Source organism: Bufo gargarizans, chromosome 3 (assembly GCF_014858855.1).
Source record: "Bufo gargarizans isolate SCDJY-AF-19 chromosome 3, ASM1485885v1, whole genome shotgun sequence".
NCBI classification, from domain to species: domain Eukaryota; kingdom Metazoa; phylum Chordata; class Amphibia; order Anura; family Bufonidae; genus Bufo; species Bufo gargarizans.
The window spans coordinates 55,449,735-55,474,206 of NC_058082.1; the positions used below are offsets into that span (position 1 = coordinate 55,449,735).

Sequence of the window (24,472 nt, forward strand, 5' to 3'; positions counted from 1 at the left end):
TCGATCTGTTAGAATCGATTTACCCGTCTCTTCTTTTAACATTCCTATTCTTCAGTAGAGTTGAACCATGGGGCCCTGAGTGTCCCTTCTGGAATAACGACTGTTTAATACAGGTGCAATGTTTTGGCCATGGCAGAGGGCAGACGTCACATTGTAGTGAATGACACACGTAACGTTGCAGAAGATCTAGGCACACTATACGCACAGCATGACTAGACCACATCTAACATGATGACATTGTGCTGTTGGAGAACTCTGCTGTGCATCATAATGACTTTTTTCTTTCTTTTTCTTTATCTCCTACCGTGTCCCAGCATACCTATCTCCTGTACAGATGCTCATACACATTGAATGTCAGCCATATCTACCAATTTTGGCAAGACAGGACAATCTTCTATTGTGTATGGATTCGTTCTTCCGAGTTTCCCCCAACACCAGATGTAAGGGGGAAGGATTGGGCATACAGGGTTTCATTATGACTGATCCTTAGTTCTTATAGGTGAGAAGGTATTAACAGGGGTGTCTGGCGGGGCTGCTTCCCTTCTCCCCAAAGAGAACACATGCACACTCAGCCAAGATTGGTCACGGTCAGCTCTAATCCAGCTCGGCTATCTAAGGCGTACGGCCACCTGAACTGTGAGCCTTACCACCACCTGATTAAATTGCTCTTAGTCATTAGAAGATAAGAACCTAACCACATTACTTTAGTACCATTTCAGATGAGTTACAGTCATATTTTAGTGTCTCTAATTATGGTTGCAACAAACCCAGGGTTCTTATGGTAATCTACAGTAACGTCAATTCAGTGGAACTGTATGGGGATGTTGTGGTGCCCACAAAAATGATTACAATTAACCCTTAGGGAATCACTAGGTTTATGCAGCCCTATCTAAACTGGTGACAGAGACCCAGATTAAAATGTAGGGTCACTTAGTTTTTCTGTAAGATCTGCCGGCTGCAATGTGTGTATATGTATGTATATATATATATATATATATAAACTCAACTGGTCAGGAGCACAAATACAATGGGGCGGCTTTACTAATGCTGTAGACAGTGTAAACAGTCTCTAGATGCACCAAATATACAACAGTGCACCACACCTTTTTTTAAGGGCTTAGAAATGTATCGACACAGACGAGTCTAATATCTAAGCAATGGAGAAAGCACCTGTAAAGCAGACAAACAACAACCAGTGCTGTGGAGCCCTAGCCCTAAAGCTGTATTAGTTTCAAGTTACCCCATATTCACCACCGGCAGTAGACATGCATGGTGTGTACAAAGGGGGGTACCGAGGAACAGAGCGAGGGTGGCTTTATTCCAGCATTCACATAATGTGTACACGTATGGTGCCTCAGTGGTCAGTTCTGTCACCTTTGTATTATCTTTAACATGGCCAAAACGGATCCGTCTTGAACACCATTAAAAGTCAATGTGGGGCATTTCCGTTTTCTATTGTGCCAGATTGTGTCAGTGAAAACGGATCCGTCCCCATTGACTTACATTGTGTGTCAGCACAGATCCATTTGGCTCAGTTTCATCAGACGGACACCAAAGCGGAATGGTGACTGATCGGGGGCAAACTGATGCATTCTGAGCGGATCCTTTTCCATTCAGAATGTATTAAGGGCAAAACTGATCCGTTTTGGACGCTTGTGAGAGCCCTAAACGGATCTCACAAATGGAAAGCCAAAACATTAGTGTGAAAGTAGCCTTAGTTGTACTATTAACCTTACTAAGGGAGGGTTAAGGTTCATCCACATGACTGTATTTTGCAGTCTGCAAAAAATACGGTTGGCGTCCATGCAACATCGATGTTGTATCCGTTTTTTTGTGGAGCCCTTGTTCTTTTTTGCGGGACTGCGGAATGGACATATGGATGCGGACAGCGCACGGTTTGCTGCCTGCATTTTTTGCAGCAACATTGAAAAGAATCGGTTGTGTGCATGAGGCCTTAAAAAGTTTTTCTCCTGGTTTCCTTCTGCACTTCAAAAACATACAGGTATAGGGGGTCATTTATTAAACAGAAATACACCTATATTGGGCATGTTCCTGACGCAGATTGCAGCGCCGCGGTCCTTTGCACAGCAACCAGTGAATTTTCCCCACTCACACCAAGTCTAAGAGAGTCATCATGGTGTGGGCAAGGAAGCTGTCTTACATTTAGAAGCGTCAGTGGATCCGCGGAAGTTATGTAGAGGCCGGTGCCTCTACATAACTTTGGCAGATCCACTGCCAGTGCAGGGTCTTATTAGGACCATTGTCTAAAATGCCGGTCTTAATAAATGTGCCCCATAGTTTTCATGAAATGGGCTATAGAGTTTGGGATAATTAGAGTGTACCCAAGTGGAATATTTCGGTCCTTTATAGCAATGGGGGGAAAAATGAATGGATATACTGATGACCAGATGGATTAGGTGCAAAAAATTCTGTTTAGCAATGACTTCTATAAAGTGTAACATATTGTGGAATTATCTAAATATTAAAGGGGTATTCTGGTAATTTGAAGTTTTTTCCCTTAGCCACAGGATAGGGGATAACTATTAGATTAGTGGTGTCCTGCTACTGGGACCCCACGATCAAGAGAACAGGAGCAAATTACCAAGCAAGGCCCCTCAAAATGAACCTAGCCTGAGGGGGTACATTGCTTGTCTATTTCCGGCAGGTCCCATTGAGATGAATGGAGCGGCAGAGAGAATGCCCAACCTGCTGCTCCATTCATTTCGGCTCCCTGTGGATAGGGAATAACTTCAAATTAGCCTGGCTGACTCTTCTTATGGAGAAACATGGATTATGGGGAATCTGAGTTCCCAGAATACTCCTTGCTTTATTAGCAAATCAATCCTTATAAATGGACCAATTCCAGTAAGAAGTCCTAACGCAAAATAGTACTAAAGTAACCAACTCTGAGACCGGGGCTGCACACAGGATAAAACAACACAAAACATCCTGAAAATCACGGTCATACTGCGACTGCTGTTTGGGTAAAGGAAATCACAAGCAACCCTGCAACAAACAGAACGTCTGGCACAGAAATGTTCATGGATGAAATGATACAACATTATGTTATATGACAGGTAGACAACGCCTGAGTCAATAATAAAGTGCAAGATTACAGGGCCATACATAGTCTCAATCTGATTACAATGGCTGATTTCAACCAAATCGATTGTTCGCTGGGTGAAATTTAACAATGAATGTTCATTTTAGCCTACCAATCAAAGACAGGCCATCGTAGCCTCAAAAGTAGTCAGCCATGTGTAAAATCGTCATCTGAAAGTGGCCAGCCCGTGAACCATCTTTACGTGGACATTCCCAGAAAGATCATTCGTCGTTGAGCGGGTGTCAGTGAACATGGCCACTATGGAATATCGGGTATGGCTGCATCGGAATGATTGTTCAACCTTCACCCTACATCTAATGTTTGGTCACCTTCAGTGGAGGCATCCGATTGCCTGTCCTTCACAGTCAGATGGTGCACATCCTCCATCTAAGACAAGTTTAACGAATGCAGAGTCCCTAGGCTGTCCAAATATACAGCAGCATTTCAACATCATATTCCACTGGATATGAACATTTACCCCATTGTAAGTGCAGTAAAATTCCTTAGGTTTAGGCATAAATGGACTTAAAAATGCGCCTAGACCATCAAATATTCTGGATTATGGGTTGGTCATAGAACATGTAGGCAGAGATCCTTCCGGATGGAAATGAAATGCTGTTTTAGGACTCTTATGCAGGGGTAGATTGGCCATAGACCTTACAGGGAAATCTCCCGGAGGGCCGATGCCCAGGGGGCCGGCCAGTGGAAGTTTATGGGGATGTATTTTGTGCTGCTGGCAGTATTTTGTGATGAACTCTGGTATTTGGCTCTGTTGGGTGGTATAATGTTCCACGATATGGTATTGCTGGCCCTGCCTTCCATCAATTTGGACCCAACAAAACGGTGCCACTTTTCGTATTTTTTCCAGGTCCACTTTAGGTTCCCAGTCCGACCCTGCTCTTATGAACCGCCTCTGCCTGGTGTCATACTTTTAGTCATGTAAAGTCATGTGGTTCTACGTTAAAAAAGAGGTGTAGGATTATCAAAATGATCTGATGCTGGACTAAAGAAATTTGATTGCATTTCACCGCGTTTTCTTCTGCTCCCATATTACTGGACAGTTGCTTGCTTGGTGGCCATAGATCCGTGTCTTGCAGCATCCATAAGTAACCATGTTTTAATGATCTCGTTAACAGCAAAAATAAATAGATTTTTTTTCCTTCCTAAAATAGAATTGTTTCTGCAATAAATAAAATCTTTACTAAAATAAAACTTAAAATGACACTCCAGGTTTACAAGCTCTGCCCATAGCACATCCTTTTGTTTTTGAAGCATAGATCATCTTCATCTTTGTTCTTCAGATCTCCATCTATAAAATGAATTAAGAGAGAACTCAGGACAACAGGAGAAGGCTCGTTACCACATATGACAGGTGCCACAGGATGACGTACTCACTTTCTGCAGACATGGAAGCCTGTGTGTTACTGGTACTCGCCCTGTGCGGATTTTGTTGCCACTAATGAGAAGAAAAAATTATAATTAAGCCATTACCAATAAAACCCAATGACCTCGACAGTAATGGAGCAAGTATGGTCGAATCTCCTAAAGTACTGATTGAAACCATAGTAAAACTCTACAGTCCAGCACAGCACAAGCCAGAATGTCCACCCAGTATTTCTCCTGTATTTTCCAGACTGCTAGAACCCTCGTATGTGGGACATTGGAAAATCAGAAGTCCAGCTTCACAAGTCCCATGGATGCCAGGCTATCAGATCATCAATGACAATGATGACTCTGTAGAACAATGCCTGACAGTTGTAGAAAACGCCTGTATTTGTACATAAAATAATATTAAAGGTCTGGGAGATTGTCTAAATGAAAGTAAAAGGGAACTTACCTACTGAATGCCTCTCCATTCTGGCGGTGATGCTCCCGTCTCTATTCCTTCTGGTCCACAGCAGATCAGAAGTGTGACGCCCTGTCCGTAATTATGTGTGCCACTGCAGTCATTCACTGGTCTCAGAGGTGCAAGCAACGCGTGACCACTGAGCCTCTGTGGTCATGGGCGGTTTGGAGACACTCCACTGCTGAGGCCAGTGAATAGCTGCAGTCATACACATGACCACGGTTGGGAAGCCACACTTCCGGTCCACCAGGGACAGAGAGGAGTAGAGACGGAAGCCTCCTGGCTCTCATTAAAATTTGTTTTGGGGTTAACCACCCCTTTAACGGGGACCTGTTACCACTCCTGACATGTCTATTTTAGTGACTACTTGCACTCCCCACTCTATGATGTGCCGTTCCCTTATTATTCCTTCTGTAAGCTAAGAATGTTTTCACAGCATGGATCAGACTATATTGATTAGATGAATAATTTCACGATCACTAATTAATTAGGTCTCCAAAATAGGACGAGCTTCTGTCACCTTCAGTAATATCCGACACAGAAACACATGGCCTCCTGTCTGGACTGTGAAGATGCTATGCACCCAACCTCATTACACATGTCCTCCCTGCAGCAATATGTCAGTTTTAAATAGAGCAAACTGTATCATGGATGGTGCAAATGAGACAATACTATCTCATAAAGAAGAACGATCACAGCAAATTAACTGGCTTTAAAAGGTATCACATAAAATGTGCAGAATTGGCTTCCTGGGCTTAACCATTTCTAGTTATGGAAACAAGTCTAAGATGAACAGACATGAATGGGGAGGCTGATTAATAAGGGCAGTACAACGATGTGTGAGACCATTTCTATAATGTCCATGTGATGCGCAAGCTATCACCGAATGAAGGCCATCCTCCATTATACACAGGCAGGGTTCCATATAACTTCTTAGAAGACTACTCCATACTGGACTGAAATTGTAAAGATGCGATCGCACATACTGGAGGGGTAAAGAACCAGAAAAAGGCCAGTATGTGTGTGACTGACCGAATAGTTTGTCTGCGTTACGGTCAGACCAGATTTCATCCAGATGAATCTTCCTTTTTGTATTAAATGAATAAGAAAGGCTGCAACTTGCAATAGGTGGGAGAGGTGGAAGTGTAACATGTATCTTCACCATACAGGGAGAGAAAGTGAGGCAGTACTATCTGTACCTTCAACATACAGGGAGAGAAAGTGAGGCAGTACTATCTGTACCTTCAACATACAAGGAATGAAAGTGAGGCAATACTATCTATACCTTCCACATACAGGGAAAGAAAGTGAGGCAGTACTGTGTGTACCGTCAACAAACAGGGAAAGAAAGTGAGGCAGTACTGTGTGTACCTTCAACATACAGGGAAAGAAAGTGAGGCAGTACTATCTGTACCTTCAACAAACAGGGAAAGAAAGTGAGGCAGTACTATCTGTACCTTCAACATACAGGGAAAGAAAGTGAGGCAGTACTATCTGTACCTTCAACATACAGGGAGAGAAAGTGAGGCAGTACTATGTGTACCTTTAACAAACAGGGAAAGAAAGTGAGGCAGTACTATGTGTACCTTCAACAAACAGGGAAAGAAAGTGAGGCAGTACTATCTGTACCTTCAACATACAGGGAAAGAAAGTGAGGCAGTACTATCTGTACCTTCAACATACAGGGAAAGAAAGTGAGGCAGTACTATCTGTACCTTCAACAAACAGGGAAAGAAAGTGAGGCAGTACTATCTGTACCTTCAACATACAGGGAAAGAAAGTGAGGCAGTACTATCTGTACCTTCAACATACAGGGAGAGAAAGTGAGGCAGTACTATGTGTACCTTTAACAAACAGGGAAAGAAAGTGAGGCAGTACTATGTGTACCTTCAACATACAGGGAAAGAAAGTGAGGCAGTACTATGTGTACCTTCAACATACAGGGAAAGAAAGTGAGGCAGTACTATCTGTACCTTCAACATACAGAGAAAGAAAGTGAGGCAGTACTATGTGTACGTTCAACATACAGGGAAAGAAAGTGAGGCAGTACTATCTGTACCTTCAACATACAGGGAAAGAAAGTAAGGCAGTACTATGTGTACCTTAAACATACAGAGAATGAAAGTGAGGCAGTATTATGTGTACCTTCAACATACAGGGAAAGAAAGTGAGGCAGTACTATCTGTACCTTCAACATACAGGGAAAGAAAATGAGGCCGTACTATCTGTACCTTCCGCACAAAGGGAGAGAAAGTGAAGCAATACTATCTGTACCTTCCCCACAAAGGTACCATCTGTACCTTCACCATACGGGGAGCGAAAGTGCTAACTGTGCAGTCATTAGACAGGAGGCAGGAGTGCAGGATAATCTTACCATGTAGGGAGAGTCAGGGAGATAATATCACTTGTGCTCTCAAAATGTATGGGAAGACAAGTAGGCAGTACTGTCTGTGCCTTCAAAAATCAGGGATGCAGAACCATCCATACCTACATCGTTTTGCAGGGATCCATCGGTTTTTATTAACACATAATACAGAGGCGGGAACACTATTCGGGTACACAGGGAAGGCCTCAATTACAGGTGTTCTTCCATGCCAAACAGATATATTAAACTTGTATCAAACAATATACATATTCATGTATACTTACACTATATTTACCAACTCCCCTGAGTTCAGAGAATTTCATGTAGGATATATCGGCCTTCTTTTTACCACTGTCCATGTCTCCAGTATAGATCTGCTTGATGCCAGCACCTTTAATCAGGGGAACACACTCATCACATGGGCATTTTGTCACAAAGATCATGCTCTGTTCATCGAGATTAATCTCCTGGCACCTGCAATGATGAGAACATTTAACATTATATAAAAAAAAATAATAGAGCTGTGTGAGGTCTTGTTTTTTTGCAGGATGAGCTGTAGTTTTTTATTGGTGCCATTTTGGGGCACATACAATTTTCAATCCCTTTTCATTCAATTTTTGGGGGGCAAGGTGATCAAAAATGGCAAAACACGCATTTTCATTTTCTTTTCCATCACGGTGTTCACCATACGGGATAAACACTTAGAAATTTTAATAGGCGATGCCTGTTATGTTTATTTTTTTTATTTATTTTTTTCATTTATTCTTATATCTAAAATTGGGAAAGGGGCAATTTGATTTAATATATTTGTGTTTTTATTTTTTAACTTTTTAAATTTTTTTACTGTACTTTTTAGTCCCCTGAGCGAGTTGAATATGTGATCTTCTGACCGACCACTTCTACCATAGACTGAAATAGAATACTATTGCAGTCTATGGGATTTCCACTGGCTACCTGTGAAGCTGCACCTCGGCCACAGCTCTGCGGGGAGCTCACTATGACAGAGCTTGGAGTCTTTACAAGGCCCCAGGCTGTCATAGCAATTAATTGGAGTCCCAAGATTTCACTGCAGGGGCTCCAATCAATGTACAGAGGGAGCCCGCTCCCTCTGTCTTATCGGTCTAACCCTGCGATCACTATTGACTGTGGCATCTGAGGAGTTAAAGGGGTTTTCTCAACACGCAGGTTTATACTTACCTGTTCCCGGCGCGCCGTCCACTTCCTGGTTTCGGCACTCGGCAGGGAGCAGGCTCCATCTTGATTGATGACTTCTCCCGGCCGGGCCGCGCGCTATACTGAACGCGCACGCCGAGTCCGCGCATGCGCCCTGGTGACTTCTTCCTGGCCAGTATAGTATACTTGCCAGGAAGAAGTCACCAGGGCACATGCGTGGACTCGGCGTGCGCGTTCAGTACAGCGCGCGGCCGGCCGGGAGAAGAAAAGAAGACGTCTGCGCACGCACGGCCACCGAGATTCCTGAGAAGAGCAGTGGCCGTAACCAGGGGAGATGGAAGACAACAGTCAGGTAAGTATAGGTTTATTTTTTTCTAAGGGGTGGGGATTTGTTAATGAAATATATTTAGAAAAATGATCACTGTTAAATCATTAACAGATTTAACAGTGATCATTAAGATGATAATACCCCTTTAAATGACCGGGATCAGCATTATCTCCAATCCCGGTCATTGTGTCCAGATGTCGGCTGTATTTTACAGCAAGCATCCTCTGCATGTCGAACAGGCTCAGTGGATGAGCCTAGTCCATACAACCCATGCAAGGTAATGCTGTACATGCTAAGGGGTTATCCCCCAAAGAGAATATTATTATCTATTCACAAGATAAGTGATAAATGTCAAATAGTCCTAGCCATCTCAAGAACTGAACCACAAGTGCCCTGATTGAATTGAAAACACATACCCGCCTAACGCAGTGTGTATGTGTATAAGGGATTTGGGAGGGACAGCCATCGGATGAAGGCTATTAAGTGTGTACAAGCGCCCATAGCCACAGAACTTTTTCTGTCCCCTTTTCAAAACAATTTTACAGGTGTACAAATGTGTCGCACAAACTGTAAAATAAAGCTGATGCTTTCTGCTGCAGATTTATTCGGGATATTGGTAAGAACATCCCATGCCCTATTGTGACAGGTCATCCAATAGAGGAGGGTCCACAACAGAGTGGGGGGATCTAAAACCTGCAGAATAAGGGTCCTGCTTGTGCAGCAGATTTATAGCGGATCTTTACAGGATTCTGCTGCGGACAGACCCAGCCTTAGGCCTCATCCACATTTCAATTTTTTTACTGGCGTGTACTGCCCGCATTTTCTGTGGGCAGCACACGTACCCACTGATTTGAATGTGTCTGTTCGCATATAAGTAGTTGTGTGGCATTATAGGTCACATGTTCAACATGGTGTAGAGGGGAGGAACTTGCACTCCTGGTGGTAGGGCGAGGTGCTGTGGTATACGGCAGCGCCCGTGTATATTTATAGAGAAAACCGCGCACCCTCTTGAGCGTTTAGATATGCCAGGTGGATTTATTGTGAATCATACACTTCAAACTGTGAAGTAGGTGCCAGCAACATTTGCAATAAAAAGCAAGTAAATGCTTATGCTGGTAAAATTACACGATACTGCCCCAGTCGGGCATTCATTGCTCCGTTATAATGAAAATAATGTTGCGCCGTGAGTCATGTGGAGAGTTGCGATGTTTCTGACGTTTCGGTCATATGAGACCTTTGTCAATAAATCGCAGGTATAGTAGCGGAGGGCGGGACAGGCTGGGAGCTCCGCTACTATACCTGCGATCTATTGACAAAGGTCTCATATGACCGAAACATCTGAAACATCGCAACTCTCCACATGACTCGCAGCATGCTGCGGTATTTTTTCTGGACAAAACACATGAACAATACCGCACTTGCAGGATCCAGCATTCATTTCCATTGAAATGCATTAATGCCGGATTCGGTACCAAGTGTTCCGGAAATTGCTGCATCGCCGGATCCGGTTTTCGCATGCGCAGTTCTTTTTAGCTTTGAAAAAATTTAATACCGGATCCGTTATTCCGGATGATACCAGAAAGACGGATCCGGTATTTCAATGCATAAGTCTAACAGATCCGGAAAAAGAAGATATCCGTTTGCATACGGATTTCCAGATCCTGCAGGCAGTTTCGGCAGCGGAACTGCCTGCCGGATTCTTCTAACGCTAGTGTGAAAGTACCCTTAGCACGCACACTGCAGCCCAATGTATGAGGCGTCATACAACATCTCTCATACATGGATGTGACATGTCAAGGAAAAAGAATTACCTGAATGTGATAGCATTCTGCTCTGCATGAATAATGTACCGAAACTTCCTGATTTCTCTGTCTTTCTGGTTGTCATCCATGTGTGGAAAATCAGCATATTCCGAGCCCACAGGGAAAGCATTATATCCACACCCAATGAAGTACATGGACCCCGTCCCATCACAGTCCAGTGAGCTCTGAGGAAGAAGGATCAAGAGAGTGCGTCAGGGATAACGGGTTGTCCTTAGATGGTCAGACGGACAGATGCCTACGCAATTAGCTACAAGGATATACCCCCATTAAATGGGGCATTAACATGAAATCTCTCTCCTTTTAATCACATCTCATGAGACAAAGGGAGTATAAGGCCTCTTTCACACGAGCAAGTTTTTCGTCTGGATGCGATGGGTGTAACAAACGCATAGCATCCGGACTGAATCCTCACCCATTTATTGTTATGGGTTTTTTCATGTATCATTTCTGCATTCAGGAAAAATCTCAGCATGGTCTATATTGTGCTTTTTCATGCAGTACTGGCTCAATTGAAGTGAATGGGGCTTGCGTGAAAAACGGAAGACATCCGGAGCCAATGCGTTTTTCACTGACGGTTGCTGAAGATGTGGATTTTTATTCTTCAATTCTTCAGTTTTTCTTTGTGTGTGTGAAATCGCATGCAACCTGGATACAATCCAGACGGGGGGGGGGGGACACACACCCGAACGTAATCGCAGAAAAAAACTGAATGAAGTTGCATGCAAGACCATCTGTTTCCCCTAAACAGATCCTGAAACAATCCGTATCGCTTGTGTGAATGAGGCCTAGTATAAATACATTTTGGGGGGACTGTATACTGTGTCGGGGATCCATCTGAAAAGGACAAAAAAAATCACCATTGTGGAGAAGACTCCTGGCAATGTTGATAGTACTCATCCCAAATGTCCCCTTCAGCTGAATGCCAGGAAAGTACACAGCCCCCCAAACTCTGGTTCAGGAAGGCATATGGCACCCACTAGTTGTCCAACTGTTCATAAAAAAGGAAACAGTTAAATTATGTCTTAAATTCTGAAAGAAAAAAACAGTACTGACCTCCTCAATCCATGTCATACCTACAGACATCACAACTGAGCCATCAGAGGTGACACCAGGAAGCACATCATGTGACTGCTGCGGCCAGAGACTGCCGGCAGTGGTTAAGTGACAGTACAGCGCATCTTCTCCGCCAGCCTGGCGGGAGACCACGCGGGGTATCTGCCCTGCATTAGTGGGGGGACTGAAAAAATGAGAACTGTTCATTTTTTTTTTTTTTTGACTTTTGCTGTTTTTTTTTTTTCAAACTCTCGGACAACTGCTATAGGCCTCATGCACACGACCGTTGTTTGGCTCCGCATTCGAGAGAATCACTGACATAGGGCGTTGTCTCTCCTCACTGCAGGAGACGGAAGAGGAACAGGCCCACGGACTTTCTATAAACTATCTTCCGCTCCTTCTTCTTCACCCTTCTCCCTTCTTATCCTAGCGATCAGTGGGGGTCTCTGCACCTCCACTGAACTGAATCTTTAAGCCTGTATGGGCATTTCAAAGATTCCCTTCCTTAAAATATGCCCGTCTCATGATTTGCAGTTCAGAGTATGGGAGTTTAATACTTTCAGTGGACAGCCCGTCTATTGTGCCTTTTACTGCTGGGCAAGGACTTGTACTTTAAACTAGGACAGAAATCCAAATAGCAGTGTAATAAATCTCTTTAGGACTGGACTTTGTGATGTACAGTAGACGTTAACCCCCTAGTGTTCGCCAGTTTTGGTCTAAGACCAGAAGTCATTTTTCTTAGCATTCTAGCATTTTGGGACTTTTCATTTTACATGTATGACACTGTGTGTGGACATGTGTTTGCAGGACAAGTTGTAGTGCCATACATTGATTTTAAGGTTTAAATTATTCTGACTGCTTTCCTTCAGTGCTCCTTAGAACACACCAACATGATGTCTGTATTTTCTGAATAAGAGTTCCTGAAGCTCAAAACGCGTTAGCAGTTAATGGGAATGTCACCAGGTACCTCCATAGCAATCCAAGGCAAGTGTCAGATGTGCTCTGGTCTCCTGATTGCAATGCTTTTTCTGCCTTCCTGATCGGTGCCTGCATTCCTGAAAAAACAGATTTTTTTTCATATGCACATAAGCTGTTTGGTGCAACAAGGGCATCACTGATGCACCAAAAGCTGGGCTCTTGCACCCTTGAATGACAGGGTCTTGCATGACAGGGTCAGACAGAGAAGATGTAATCTTGCCTGGCCCTGTGTTCTAGCGTGTGTGCCGGCATGGGCGCACGCGCAGTACAGACCTGATCCTTGCCAGGCAGGACTCTGTGGTACAGATGACTTCAGCTCTGGCAAGCATCAGGGCTGTACTGCACATGCGCCCATGCCGGCACGCACGCTAGAACACAGGGCCAGGCGAGATTACATCTTCTCTGTCTGACCCTGTCATTGTGATTCCTGAAGCACTAGTGCATGACCAAGAACAAGGACAGGCAAGATTACCACCCACCTGGCCCACTCAAAGAGACAGGGTTAGAGATAAAGAGCAGCGTTTTTGGTGCAACAGTGACGCACTTGTTGCATCAAACAGTTCATTTGCATATTTAAAAAAATCTACGATTTCTCCGGAATGCAGCCATTGATCGGGATGGTGGAAAATGCTTTGGAATCAGAAGACCATATAGCATGCTACTATTGCAAAGTTTAGCAATTTTGAGCCTGATAGATTGTTAAAGGCGTGTTCCAGTTGTGACAGCTATTAGACCAGTGGGGGTCCTATGCCTGGGACCCACACCAATCATGAGAATGGGGACCTCATACCCTTCAGGGCCCCTTAAAATGCATGGAGTGGCAGGTTGGGCATGCGCACTGCTGCTCCTTTCATTTCTATAGGAGTTTTGGAGACAGCCGAGTACAACACTCGCCTGTTTCTGTAACTGACATGTTGTGTGACGAAGAGTGGCGTGACAGTGCGCACGCCCAATCTGCTGCTCAGTTCATTCTGGGGGCCCCAAGGGTTACGGGGCCCCAGCAGTAGGACCCCCACCTATCAAATAGTTATCATCCCCTATCCTGTGGATGGGGGATAACTTATCACAAGCAGAATACCCCTTTAAAACCGAGAAATCATCTGTGAATAAAAAAAATGTTTCTAAGAAGGTTCTTACTCGTCATGCAGTTATTACACTACAGGTATAAAGCACCTACTGGATAATATGGTTTCATAAAATCACAGCAGGTACAGTCAGAAAGTTACTTACAGATTTCCGCTCTGCCCAAATAACGGCACCAACTCCAATTTTGTGATCTTCTAAAGAAGGAAAAAAAAAATTAGGAATTGACACTGATGCCAAAAAACTTTCCACTACCAGCGAGCTGCACTGACAACATAGTTAAAGCTGAACTAAAACATAAAATCTACAAAGGTACTGGCACTAGTCATGTAAAATGAGGATCTAATGGACGAGATACTGGAAGTGCGGTATATTCCCTGCTGTGCTGAAATTCTAGGTTATTTCAGTTCCTTTATGTCCTTCTCTTCATAGCTGCACTGTAGGAGTCACAGTATCAATATCATGTACTGACGAACACTAACAAGTCGAAAACGGTTATTCTGACATAAAGGGTATATTCACGTGTCCGTGTGCAAAATGCAGCTGGGAGGTTTGTCTTCCAAATACAATGGGATCTGCAACATAGGCCTCGTTAATCAAATCATTTAAAGGCATATATTTTTGGAGATGTTAAATTTGATCACAAAATACTGTTTTTATCTAGCTACGAAAATTCTAAGAAAAACCTCTGTAATTTGGCTATTTCAGGGAGTTTTATTGCTCCTATAGTAGAGCATTGTTTGCTATTTGCTTCATAGTGGAGCTAGACACAATAGTACTTGGCTATACACTACAGGATTTCAGCAGTACTGGCCGACCCTCTAATCTGTATGGGGGTCTCCCGACTTCCTCTTGACGATAGATGTTAAGGAGAAAGGTTGGACATGTTGTATACCTACGTGTCTGACTGTCCCCTCCAGAGGTATCTGGCAATGGATTACTCCACTTTCCCCATTGAACGCACATGCATAGAGGAATAGCTGTCAGCCGACACCTACCTGAAGTGTATGGCAGACCTTAAAAGCATTGTATTCTTTACAACCAGGGGCGGAATGGGAACTTAGTGGCCCCATGTTGTAGATGGTCCAAATTGACAGAAGGAGGGCAACACAAGTAGGTGGGGCCTGCAATACCAAAATACTGCCCTAGCGGAGCAATATACCACAGTGCGGAACAATATACTGCCCCAGCAGAATCAAACACCACAGGGCTTCACAAAATAATGCCCCAGCAGCACAAAATACCTCCCAAGAAACTCTTGGGAGAGGCCTGCGCCAGCTGCCACGTTTCATCCTCCTACTCCATTTGTCTCAGGATGGTAATATAGTTGAAATAAGAAGTCACCTGCAGTCGCCGGCCAAGTACATCAGTGCTTGACACCCCCAACACTAATAAACTGTAGGAGCTTTAGACCATTACCTCTATGGCTGGCTGCTGTGAGGAGGGCTCAGAAGCCAGTCTGTCCCTGTACAGCAGGGACCTTGTTAGGCAGCAATAGTCGGGGGGATGTTGTCCTACATTTCACACTTTATCAGTTAGATCAGACTACAAAGATCTTTGAAGAACCTCATCTCATCATTTGTGACCTGAGTTTGTATATTTACATTATAGGGAACCAAAAGATCTTGAATGAGGGACGGAAGATTATCAGATAACACACAACTGAATGTCGACAGCCCAGAAATTTGTTGGTTCAGCCAAAATAACTTAATGTGTATGGCCAGCCTAAAGGGAACCTGTTACATTGAACATGATATCTGATCTGCAGGCAGCATGTTATAGAGCAGGAGGAGCTGAGCAGAGTGATATATAGTTTTTGTGGGAAATGATTCAGTATAATTAGTATATTATTCATTTACTGTATTTTTGCACTTTAAGACACACCGGACTATAAGTAGCACCTAGGATGTGGAGGAGTAAAATAAGAAAAAAATATATTTTTCATCAGACTTCAGATCAAACCCCCGATCCTCAACAGACCTCAGAGCAGACTCCCAAGATCCATCATACCCTCATCAGGCCCCCAAGCTCCATCAGCCTCAGATCAGAAGCCCCCATCAGCCTCAGATCAGAAGCCCCCATCAGCCTCAGATCAGAAGCCCCCATCAGCCTCAGATCAGAAGCCCCCATCAGCCTCAGATCAGAAGCCCCCATCAGCCTCAGATCAGAAGCCCCCATCAGCCTCAGATCAGAAGCCCCCATCAGCCTCAGATCAGAAGCCCCATCAGCCTCAGATCAGACCCCACCCCCCCATCAGCCTCAGATCAGACACTCCCCCCAACCTCCATCAGTCTCAGATTAGTCCCTCATCAGCTTCAGATTGGACCCCATCAGACCTCAGATCAAATATTAATAAAATAAAATAAACTCCGGACAGCGCTGCCACTAACTCACTGATCCCTGGTCTTCTTCTGTTCTTCTGGCCTGTGCTGCACTGTGACCTGACGTCGCATAGTGACAGGTCATAGAGTGCGCAGCGTGCACTACGTCAGGACTCCGTGAAGTGCAGGGCCTTGAAGAAGACCAGGGAGAGTGACTACAGCCGCACAGTGCTGCCCTCACCTACCTGTGCCTCCCGCATGCTGATGACCGCTTCCATAATGAAAGCAGTCATTAGCATTCAGACTGTAAGATGCACTGCCATTTTTCCCTCACTTTTGGGGGGAAAGTGCGTTTTAAAGTTTAAAAAAATGGTAAGTCTAGTAGGCAGTCCTAGGCAGCTATGTGACTATGCATACATAGAAAGCTGGCAAGCACTTTAAGTACTGCCCATTGGACTCCTAAGCTCGGGATGAACAGGGATTTAATTGAATGAAATGCAACTTTTACTTCTCCTGCTCTACAACATGATGTCTGCAGACAGGACTGCATGTACACCAGTTCCCTCTAAGAATACTACAACTTTAACTAATCTAAGCACTGAATTTAAAGAGCAGCTAACCAGTTCGATACGCCAGTAGTCGTGCTTGTATTATACAGTGCTGTGCAATTTCTTGGGTAAGTCCCTGTTGGTGGCTCCCATCACTGGTCTTACTGAGGTAGAAACCAAAATCAGAGTAGCTGGGAACACTAGCTGCAACAGTAGCAAGAATGAGGACAAGATCCTTCATGTTCTGCCTCAGGCAAACGAAATATGGGTCCTCACACAGATTTTCCAATCCCATCAACCTCAGAATCTCTTTGTGCATGTCTTCATTGGAGATTAAAAAAAGCGATTCATACTCCTTAACCCGTTCCTGACGATACTCATAGAACGTGCTTCTAGTAAACTCAGGTTCTATCTTGGTGATCTTCTGTATAAAGTCACATTTTAAGGATGTCTCTTCCACAAACTGCACCATGTAGCAAGCCAATGGCTGCAAGAGCACGCACACATGAGCTCGACTGTTCGATTTCAACCTCTCTACCGCCTTGGCATCAAGCCTGGCGTCTTCAATGCTGGTTTGGGAAGACCTTTCTTGTTGTAAGCTCATCTCTGGATCTGAAGGCCAGTATGAGATACGGTTTACACCAGCTGAAAAAGAAGGAAAATATTATACTATACAATAATATAATGTATATTTCGGGTAAACTAGAAAGAGGATGCACCCACAACTAACCATTTACAATCATTTTCAGGCAAGTAGAGCAAGGTTTTCTGGAGAAATAGAGATCACAATCTTTGAGTCTTGAGCCGTGCTTTATCACTGCAATCTGACCGGCATGAAGCTCGCTGCTGGAGCAGTGGAGGCCAATAATCTTCATATTCCTTACAACTACAAGCCCCGTCTTCTTTATCTGCTGTAAGAAACAATAGATTCACAAATATTCGTGTAACGTGAATCCAGAGAGAGACCCAGAGAATACCCACTAAATGTTCTCTCCTACATCTTGCCTGTGTTACTTCAGTACAGCGAAAATTAAGAAAGCTACTTTGCAAACAGCCTATCATTTACATCCACACCTCCTATGCACAGATATGTGTCTCTATGGTAACAGACTTTTAAACAAACCTTGCGTAGTCATACTTCTTTCCCTTCCAACTACAAAGGAACAGTTTGTCAAAAATATCCTTTATAGCCATTATGTGGCACCATGCCCTACATAAGAACAGCATTGCACTTAATGCTATGGTTTTACGTATCAGGACGTAATTGAAAAAAAACATCTGGTCCTTAGAAGGTCTTACAATTAGGTAAATCCAACAGTACATGTCATTATTCAGCAAAAATGAAGCCAATGATACAATAGTTTGTAGAACCATCTTTAGCAGCAATAACTTAATCAGTTTATGACTTTATCAGTGTCTCACATTGTTCTAGAGGAATTGTGGCCCACTCTTCTTTACAACATTGAGTCAGTTCATTGAGGTTTGTGGGGATTCGTTTATTCACAACTCCCTTAATGTCCCACCAAAGCATTTCAATTGGGTTGAGGTCTTGACTTTGACTTGGCTACTGCAACACCTTGATTCTCTTCTATTTCAGACATTCTGATCTAGATTTGCTGACTCTAGACAGGGGCAGACTGGTCATAGACTCTACAGGGAAATTTACTGGTGGACCGATGCCTGGGAAGCCGCCCAAGCCCACCTCATGGTCACTAGACAGGTACTGTCACGGCTGTGTCATGGTCTGTGGTAGTGGACCATGACACTTTTGCCGTGCATGCTTGTTGCTTGTGCCAACATGTAGTTTGTAGCATGTTTTGACACTTTCCCTTTAAGTCTGGTTCCCTTCCCATATCTGGTGTGTAAGGTGTTAAGGTGTGAGCAAGGTGGAGCTGGGTGTGGCCTCTTGGCTCTTATAGTACTGGTGTTTGGAGCCTTCAGCTTCTGGTGGAGCTGGAGTATGCTGGCATCCTGGACCTTTCCATCTGTCCAGCTTGAGAGCCACCTCGTTGAACATAATGTCACGGTGGGGAGTGGGGGAAACTCTCAACCGTACAATGAAGAATGGTGGGATATGCCACTAGACCTGGATACCAGGAAAAGGGGAGCAGGCAGTAAGCAGAGGACAAACTCGACAAAAGGAACGAATCCTCCACACAACAACCACTGAATCCCGTGAAAAGCACTGAAGCCCAAACACACATATCTGGACTCAGTACTAACACCAAACACAAGAGCAGATGCGGCAAGATGCATGGCGGACCCATACAGCACTGCTTAACTGAATTGTGGTTCCCTCTCCGGGAAACCCCAGGGACCCCCTTCCGGAGGTACAGACAAACAGGGGAAATGTCAAACAACCATGCTGGACTACACGTTGCCACAAGCAACAACCATGCACGGCAAAAGTGTCACAGTCATAGAAACATAGAATGTGTCGGCAGATAAGAACCATTTGGCCCATCTAGTCTGCCAAATATACTGAATACTATGAATAGCCCCTGGCCCTATCTTATATGAAGGATGGCATTATGCCTATCCCATGCATGCTTAACACCCCTTCACTGTATTTGCAGCTACCACTTCTGCAGGAAGGCTATTCCATGCATCCACTACTCTCTCAGTAAAGTAATACTTCCTGATATTACTTTTAAACCTTTGTCCCTCTAATTTAAAACTATGTCCTCTTGTAGCAGTTTTTCTTCTTTTAAATATTCCCTCCTTGTTGATTCCCTTTATGTATTTAAGTTTCTATCATATCCCCTCTGTCTCGTCTTTCTTCCAAGCTATACATGTTAAGGTCCTTTAATCTTTCCTGGTAAGTTTTAAAAAATTCACAGCTAAGACAGTATCCTGTCAGAGGGAGTAATAACCACAGGTGGTATATATGTATAATTATTGTAGTCACAGGGTTCCTCCTGTACAGGAGGAACCCTGTGACTTCTGGTAAGTTTTATCCTGCAATCCATGTACTACCATGGCCCCAAGAGGAAGCATTCTGCGAAACGATCGTCGGGCGGCGGTTCCAGACCAGGGTCAGTAGGAATTTCTCTGCATTTGCACTTTAAACAGTGTCTTTTTTCCCCCCCTCCTCCTTTGCAGTCTCCGCTTGATGTGGGTGGCATTCAGACTCACACTCCTTTAGATGTCTGGAGTGTCTACGTATGTTCTGGATGCCTTCATTGCCATATGTGCCCCACCTAGCTGATACTGCTTTATTGTGTATGGGGGGATACTAGTCCCTTAGTGGTTTGGAGCCTACTCTGTTTTTATACAATCATTGTAACACTGTTGTGTTCTCAGTATGCACTGCTTTCTATATGTTTTTTAATTGATATACCATCTTTTGTGTTGGATATCCAATAAAGAATATTTAATTAGAATTACTCTTTGTGTGGCTGCTCCTTGAGCTATATAGGTGTCGATACGAATAACTCCACGCGAGATATTTATGATAGAGTTGTTTTTGGTGTTTCATGTACTAGTTTAGTAGCTCTTCTCTGAACTCTCTCCAAAGTATCAATATCCTTGTGGAGATATGGTCTCCAGTATTAAGCACAATATTCCAAATGTGGTCTCACTAGTGCTCTGTAGAGCGGCATGAGCACCTCCCTCTTTCTACTGGTAATGCCTCGCCCTATACACCCAAGCATTCTGCTAGCATTTCCTGCTACTCTACGACATAGTCTGCCTACCTTTACGTCTTCTGAAATAATGACCCCTAAATCCCTTTCCTCAGATACTGAGGTTAGGACTGTATCACTGATTTTATATTCTGCTCTTGGGTTTTTACGCCCCAGGTGCATTATCTTGCACTTATCAACATTACATTTTAGTTGCCAGATTTTTGACCATTCCTCTAGTTTTCCTAAATCCTTTTCCATTTGGTGTATCCCTCCAGGAACATCAACCCTGTTAAAAATCTTTGTGTCATCAGCAAAAAGACACACCTTACCATCGGGGCCTTCTGCAATTTCGCTGATAAAGATATTAAACAATATGGGTCCCAGAACAGATCCCTAAGTTACCCCACTGGTAACAAGACCATGATCTGAATATACTCCATTGACTACAACCCTCTGTTGTCTGTCCCTCAGCCATTGCCTAATCCATTCAACAATATGGGAGTCCATAAGCCTTCTATGTGGGACAGTATCAAAAGCCTTACTAAAGTCTAGATAAGCGATGTCTACTGCACCTCCGCCATCTATTATTTTAGTCACCCAATCCAAAAAATCATCTGTTTTTCATCTTTCAATCCATGGGATTTTAGATGTTCCACAATCCTCTCCTTAAGTATGGTTTTCATAAATTTCCCCACTATTGATGTCAGGCTTACTGGCCTATAGTTGCCCGATTGCTCCCTACCACCTTTCTTGTTACCAGTGATTGGTTAAATAAATCTGTTAATTGTTTTGCTAGTTCACCGCTAAGCTCTTTTAATAGCTTTGGGTGTATCCCATCAGGCCCCTGTGACTTATTTGTATTAATTTTAGACAGCTGACTTAGAACCTCTTCCTCTGTAAAGACACATGCATCGAAAGATTCATTAGTCTTCCTTCCTAACTGAGGTCCTTTTGCTTCATTTTCCTTTGTAAAAACTGAACAGAAGTATTCATTGAGGCAGTCAGCTAGTTCTTTATCTTCTTCCATATACCTTCCTTTTGTTTTTAATTAGGTAATTCCTTGTTTTAGTTTCCTTTTTTCATTTATGTATCTGAAGAAGGTCTTATCGCCTTTTTTTACTGACTGAGGCCAATTTCTCTTCTGCCTGTGCTTTAGAAGCTCTTATAACTTGTTTAGCCTCTCTCTGCCTATTTGCCTATCATCCTCGTTTTTTTTTTTTCTTTTATAATTACTAAATGCTATCTTTTTGTTTTTAATGATTTTGGCCTCTTCTGCTGAGTACCACAGTGGTCTCTTCCTTTTTTTGCTTTTACTGACAAGCCTAATGCAATTTTCTGTTGCCTTCAATAGTGCCACTTTTAAGTAGTCCCATTTCTCCTGGACTCCATTGAAACTGTTCCAATCTGAAAGGGACTCGTATACCACTAAGGGTACTTTCACACTTGCGTTGCTTGATTCCGGCAGGCAGTTCCGTTGCCTGAACTGACTGCCTGATCAGGCAAACTGTATGCAAACGGATGTCATTTTTTCTGACTGATCAGGCATTTTTCAGACTGATCAGGATCCTGATCAGTCAGAAAAATGCCTGATCAGTCAGAAAAATGCATTGCAATACCGGATCCGTTTTTCCGGTGTCATCAGGCAAAACGGATCCGTTTTTTTTTTTTTCATTTTTAAAGGTCTGGACGGATCCGGCATTCCGGTATTTTGAATGCCGGATCCGGCACTAATACATTCCTATGGAAAAAAATGCCGGATCCGGCATTCAGGCAAGTCTTCAGTTTTTTTCGCCGGAGATAAAACCGTAGCATGCTACGGTTTTCTCTTTTGCCTGATCAGTCAAAACGACTGAACTGAAGACATCCTGATGCAAACTGAACGGATTACTCTCCATTCAGGGGATATGCCTGATCAGTTATTTTCCGGTACAGAGCCCCTGTGACGGAACTCTATGCCGGAAAAGAAAAACGCAAGTGTGAAAGTACCCTAATCTAATTTTAGAAAAGTCAGTTTTTCTAAAATCTAAAACTTTTGTTTTTGTGTAGTGTGACTTAGTCACTGTACTTATAGTAAACCACACTGACTGGTGATTACTAGATCCCAAGCTTTTTCCTAGCGTAATATCAGATACCAAATTCCAATTTGTGAATACTAAATCTGAAATGGCCTCCTTCCAGGCTGGCTCCTCAACTACTTGCTGTAGAGATAATCCCAGTAGGAAATTTAGAATATCTGTACTCCTGGCAGAACTAGCTATTTTGGTTTTCCATTTTACATCAGGAAGATTAAAGTCTCCCATAATGATAACTTCCCCTTTCAATGTCATTTTAGCTATTTCCTCAACTAGTAGATCATCTAATTCTTTGACTTGGCTAGGTGGTCTATACAGTCAGGTCCATAAATATTGGGACATCGACACAATTCTAACATTTTTAGCTCTATACACCACCACAATGGATATGAAATGGAACGAACTAGACATGCTTTTATTTGAGGGTATTTACATCCAAGTCAGGTGAATGGTGTAGGAATTACAACAGTTTGCATATGTGCCCTCCCACTTGTTAAGGGACCAAAAGTAATGGGACAGAATAATAATCATAAATCAAACTTTCACTTTTTAATACTTGGTTGCAAAATCTTTGCAGTCAATTACAACCTGAAGTCTGGAACGCATAGACATCACCAGACGCTGGGTTTCATCCCTGGTGATGCTCTGCCAGGTCTCTACTGCAACTGTCTTCAGTTCCTGCTTGTTCTTGGGACATTTCCCCTTCAGTTTTGTCTTCAGCAAGTGAAATGCATGCTCAATCGGATTCACGTCAGGTGATTGACTTGGCCATTGCATAACATTCCACTTCTTTTTTCTGTAAAAAACTCTTTGGTTGCTTTTGCAGTATGCTTTGGGTCATTGTCCATCTGCACTGTGAAGCGTCATCCAATGAGTTCTGAAGCATTTTAGCTGAATATGAGCAGATAATATGGCCCGATACACTTCAGAATTCATCCTGCTGCTTTTGTCAGCAGTCACATCTTCAATAAATACAAGAGAACTAGTTCCATTGGCAGCCATACATGCCCACGCTATGACACTACCACAACCATGCTTCACTGATGAGGTGGTATGCTTAGGATCATGAGCAGTTCCTTTCCTTCTCCATACTCTCTTCCCATAACTTTGGTACAAGTTGATCTTGGTCTCATCTGTCCAGAGGATGTTGTTCCAGAACTTTTTAGATGTTGTTTGGCAAACTCTAATCTGGCCTTCCTGTTTTTGAGGCTCACCAATGGTTTACATCTTGTGGTGAACCCTCTGTATTCACTCTGGTGAAGTCTTCTCTTGATTGTTGACTTTGACACACATACACCTACCTCCTGGAGAGTGTTCTTGATCTGGCCAACTGTTGTGAAAGGTGTTTTCTTCACCAGGGAAAGAATTCTTCGGTCATCCACCACAGTTGTTTTCTGTGGTCTTCTGGGTCTTTTGGTGTTGCTGAGCTCACCGGTGCATTCCTTCTTTTTAAGAATGTTCCGAACAGTTGTTTTGGTCACGCCTAATGTTTTTGCTATCTCTATGATGGCTTGCTTCACTGATAGTGACAGCTCTTTGGATTTCATCTTGAGAGTTGACAGCAACAGATTCCAAATGCAAATAGCAGACTTGAAATGAACGCTGGACCTTTTATCTGCTCATTGTAATAGGGATAATGAGGGAATAATACACACCTGGCCATGGAACAGCTGAGAAGCCAATTGTCCCATTACTTTTGGTCCCTAAACAAGTGGGAGGCACATATGCAAACTGTGGTAATTCCTACACCGTTCACCTGATTTGGATGTAAATACCCTCAAATTAAAGCCGACAGTCTGCAGTTAAAGGACATCTTGTTCGTTTCATTTCAAATCCATTTTGGTGGTGTATAGAGTCAAAAATGTTAGAATTGTGTCGATGTCCCAATATTTATGGACCTGACTGTATATCACACCTACACATGTTACCTTATGATTATCAAGCTGCAAGGTAACCCAAACTGACTCTAAATTGGTCTTGCTAACTTGTATTAAATTAGATTTTCTTAGACTATCTTTCACATACAGGACCACCCCTCCCCCTTTCTTGCCTTCTCCGTCTTTCTTATATAGACCATGACACAGCCGTGACAGGTACATAACGATATGATACTCTCTGCATTATTTAATGTAGGAGCATCAGATAATTATGCA

General features: G+C 43.3%; 1 protein-coding gene across 3 annotated transcripts in view; it reads right to left on the bottom strand.

Annotated features, from left to right (window-relative positions):
* Positions 1-2,807: 2,807 nt before the first annotated feature.
* The window catches only part of CDADC1 (cytidine and dCMP deaminase domain containing 1), a 35,730-nt gene continuing 14,065 nt past the window's right edge, over positions 2,808-24,472 (bottom strand). The window contains exons 3-9 of one of the 3 annotated variants that reach the window (XM_044287151.1): positions 17,352-17,529; positions 16,694-17,266; positions 13,900-13,949; positions 10,627-10,802; positions 7,599-7,788; positions 4,499-4,559; positions 2,808-4,412 (exon numbers count right to left, since the gene is read on the bottom strand). In XM_044287151.1, the coding sequence (XP_044143086.1) occupies positions 4,336-4,412; positions 4,499-4,559; positions 7,599-7,788; positions 10,627-10,802; positions 13,900-13,949; positions 16,694-17,266; positions 17,352-17,529 (1,305 nt within the window). In that variant the 3' untranslated portion in view covers positions 2,808-4,335. Of the gene's footprint in view, positions 4,413-4,498; positions 4,560-7,598; positions 7,789-10,626; positions 10,803-13,899; positions 13,950-16,693; positions 17,267-17,351; positions 17,533-24,472 lie in introns of all 3 variants that reach the window. The other 2 variants (XM_044287152.1, XM_044287150.1) reach the window with 2 other exon arrangements.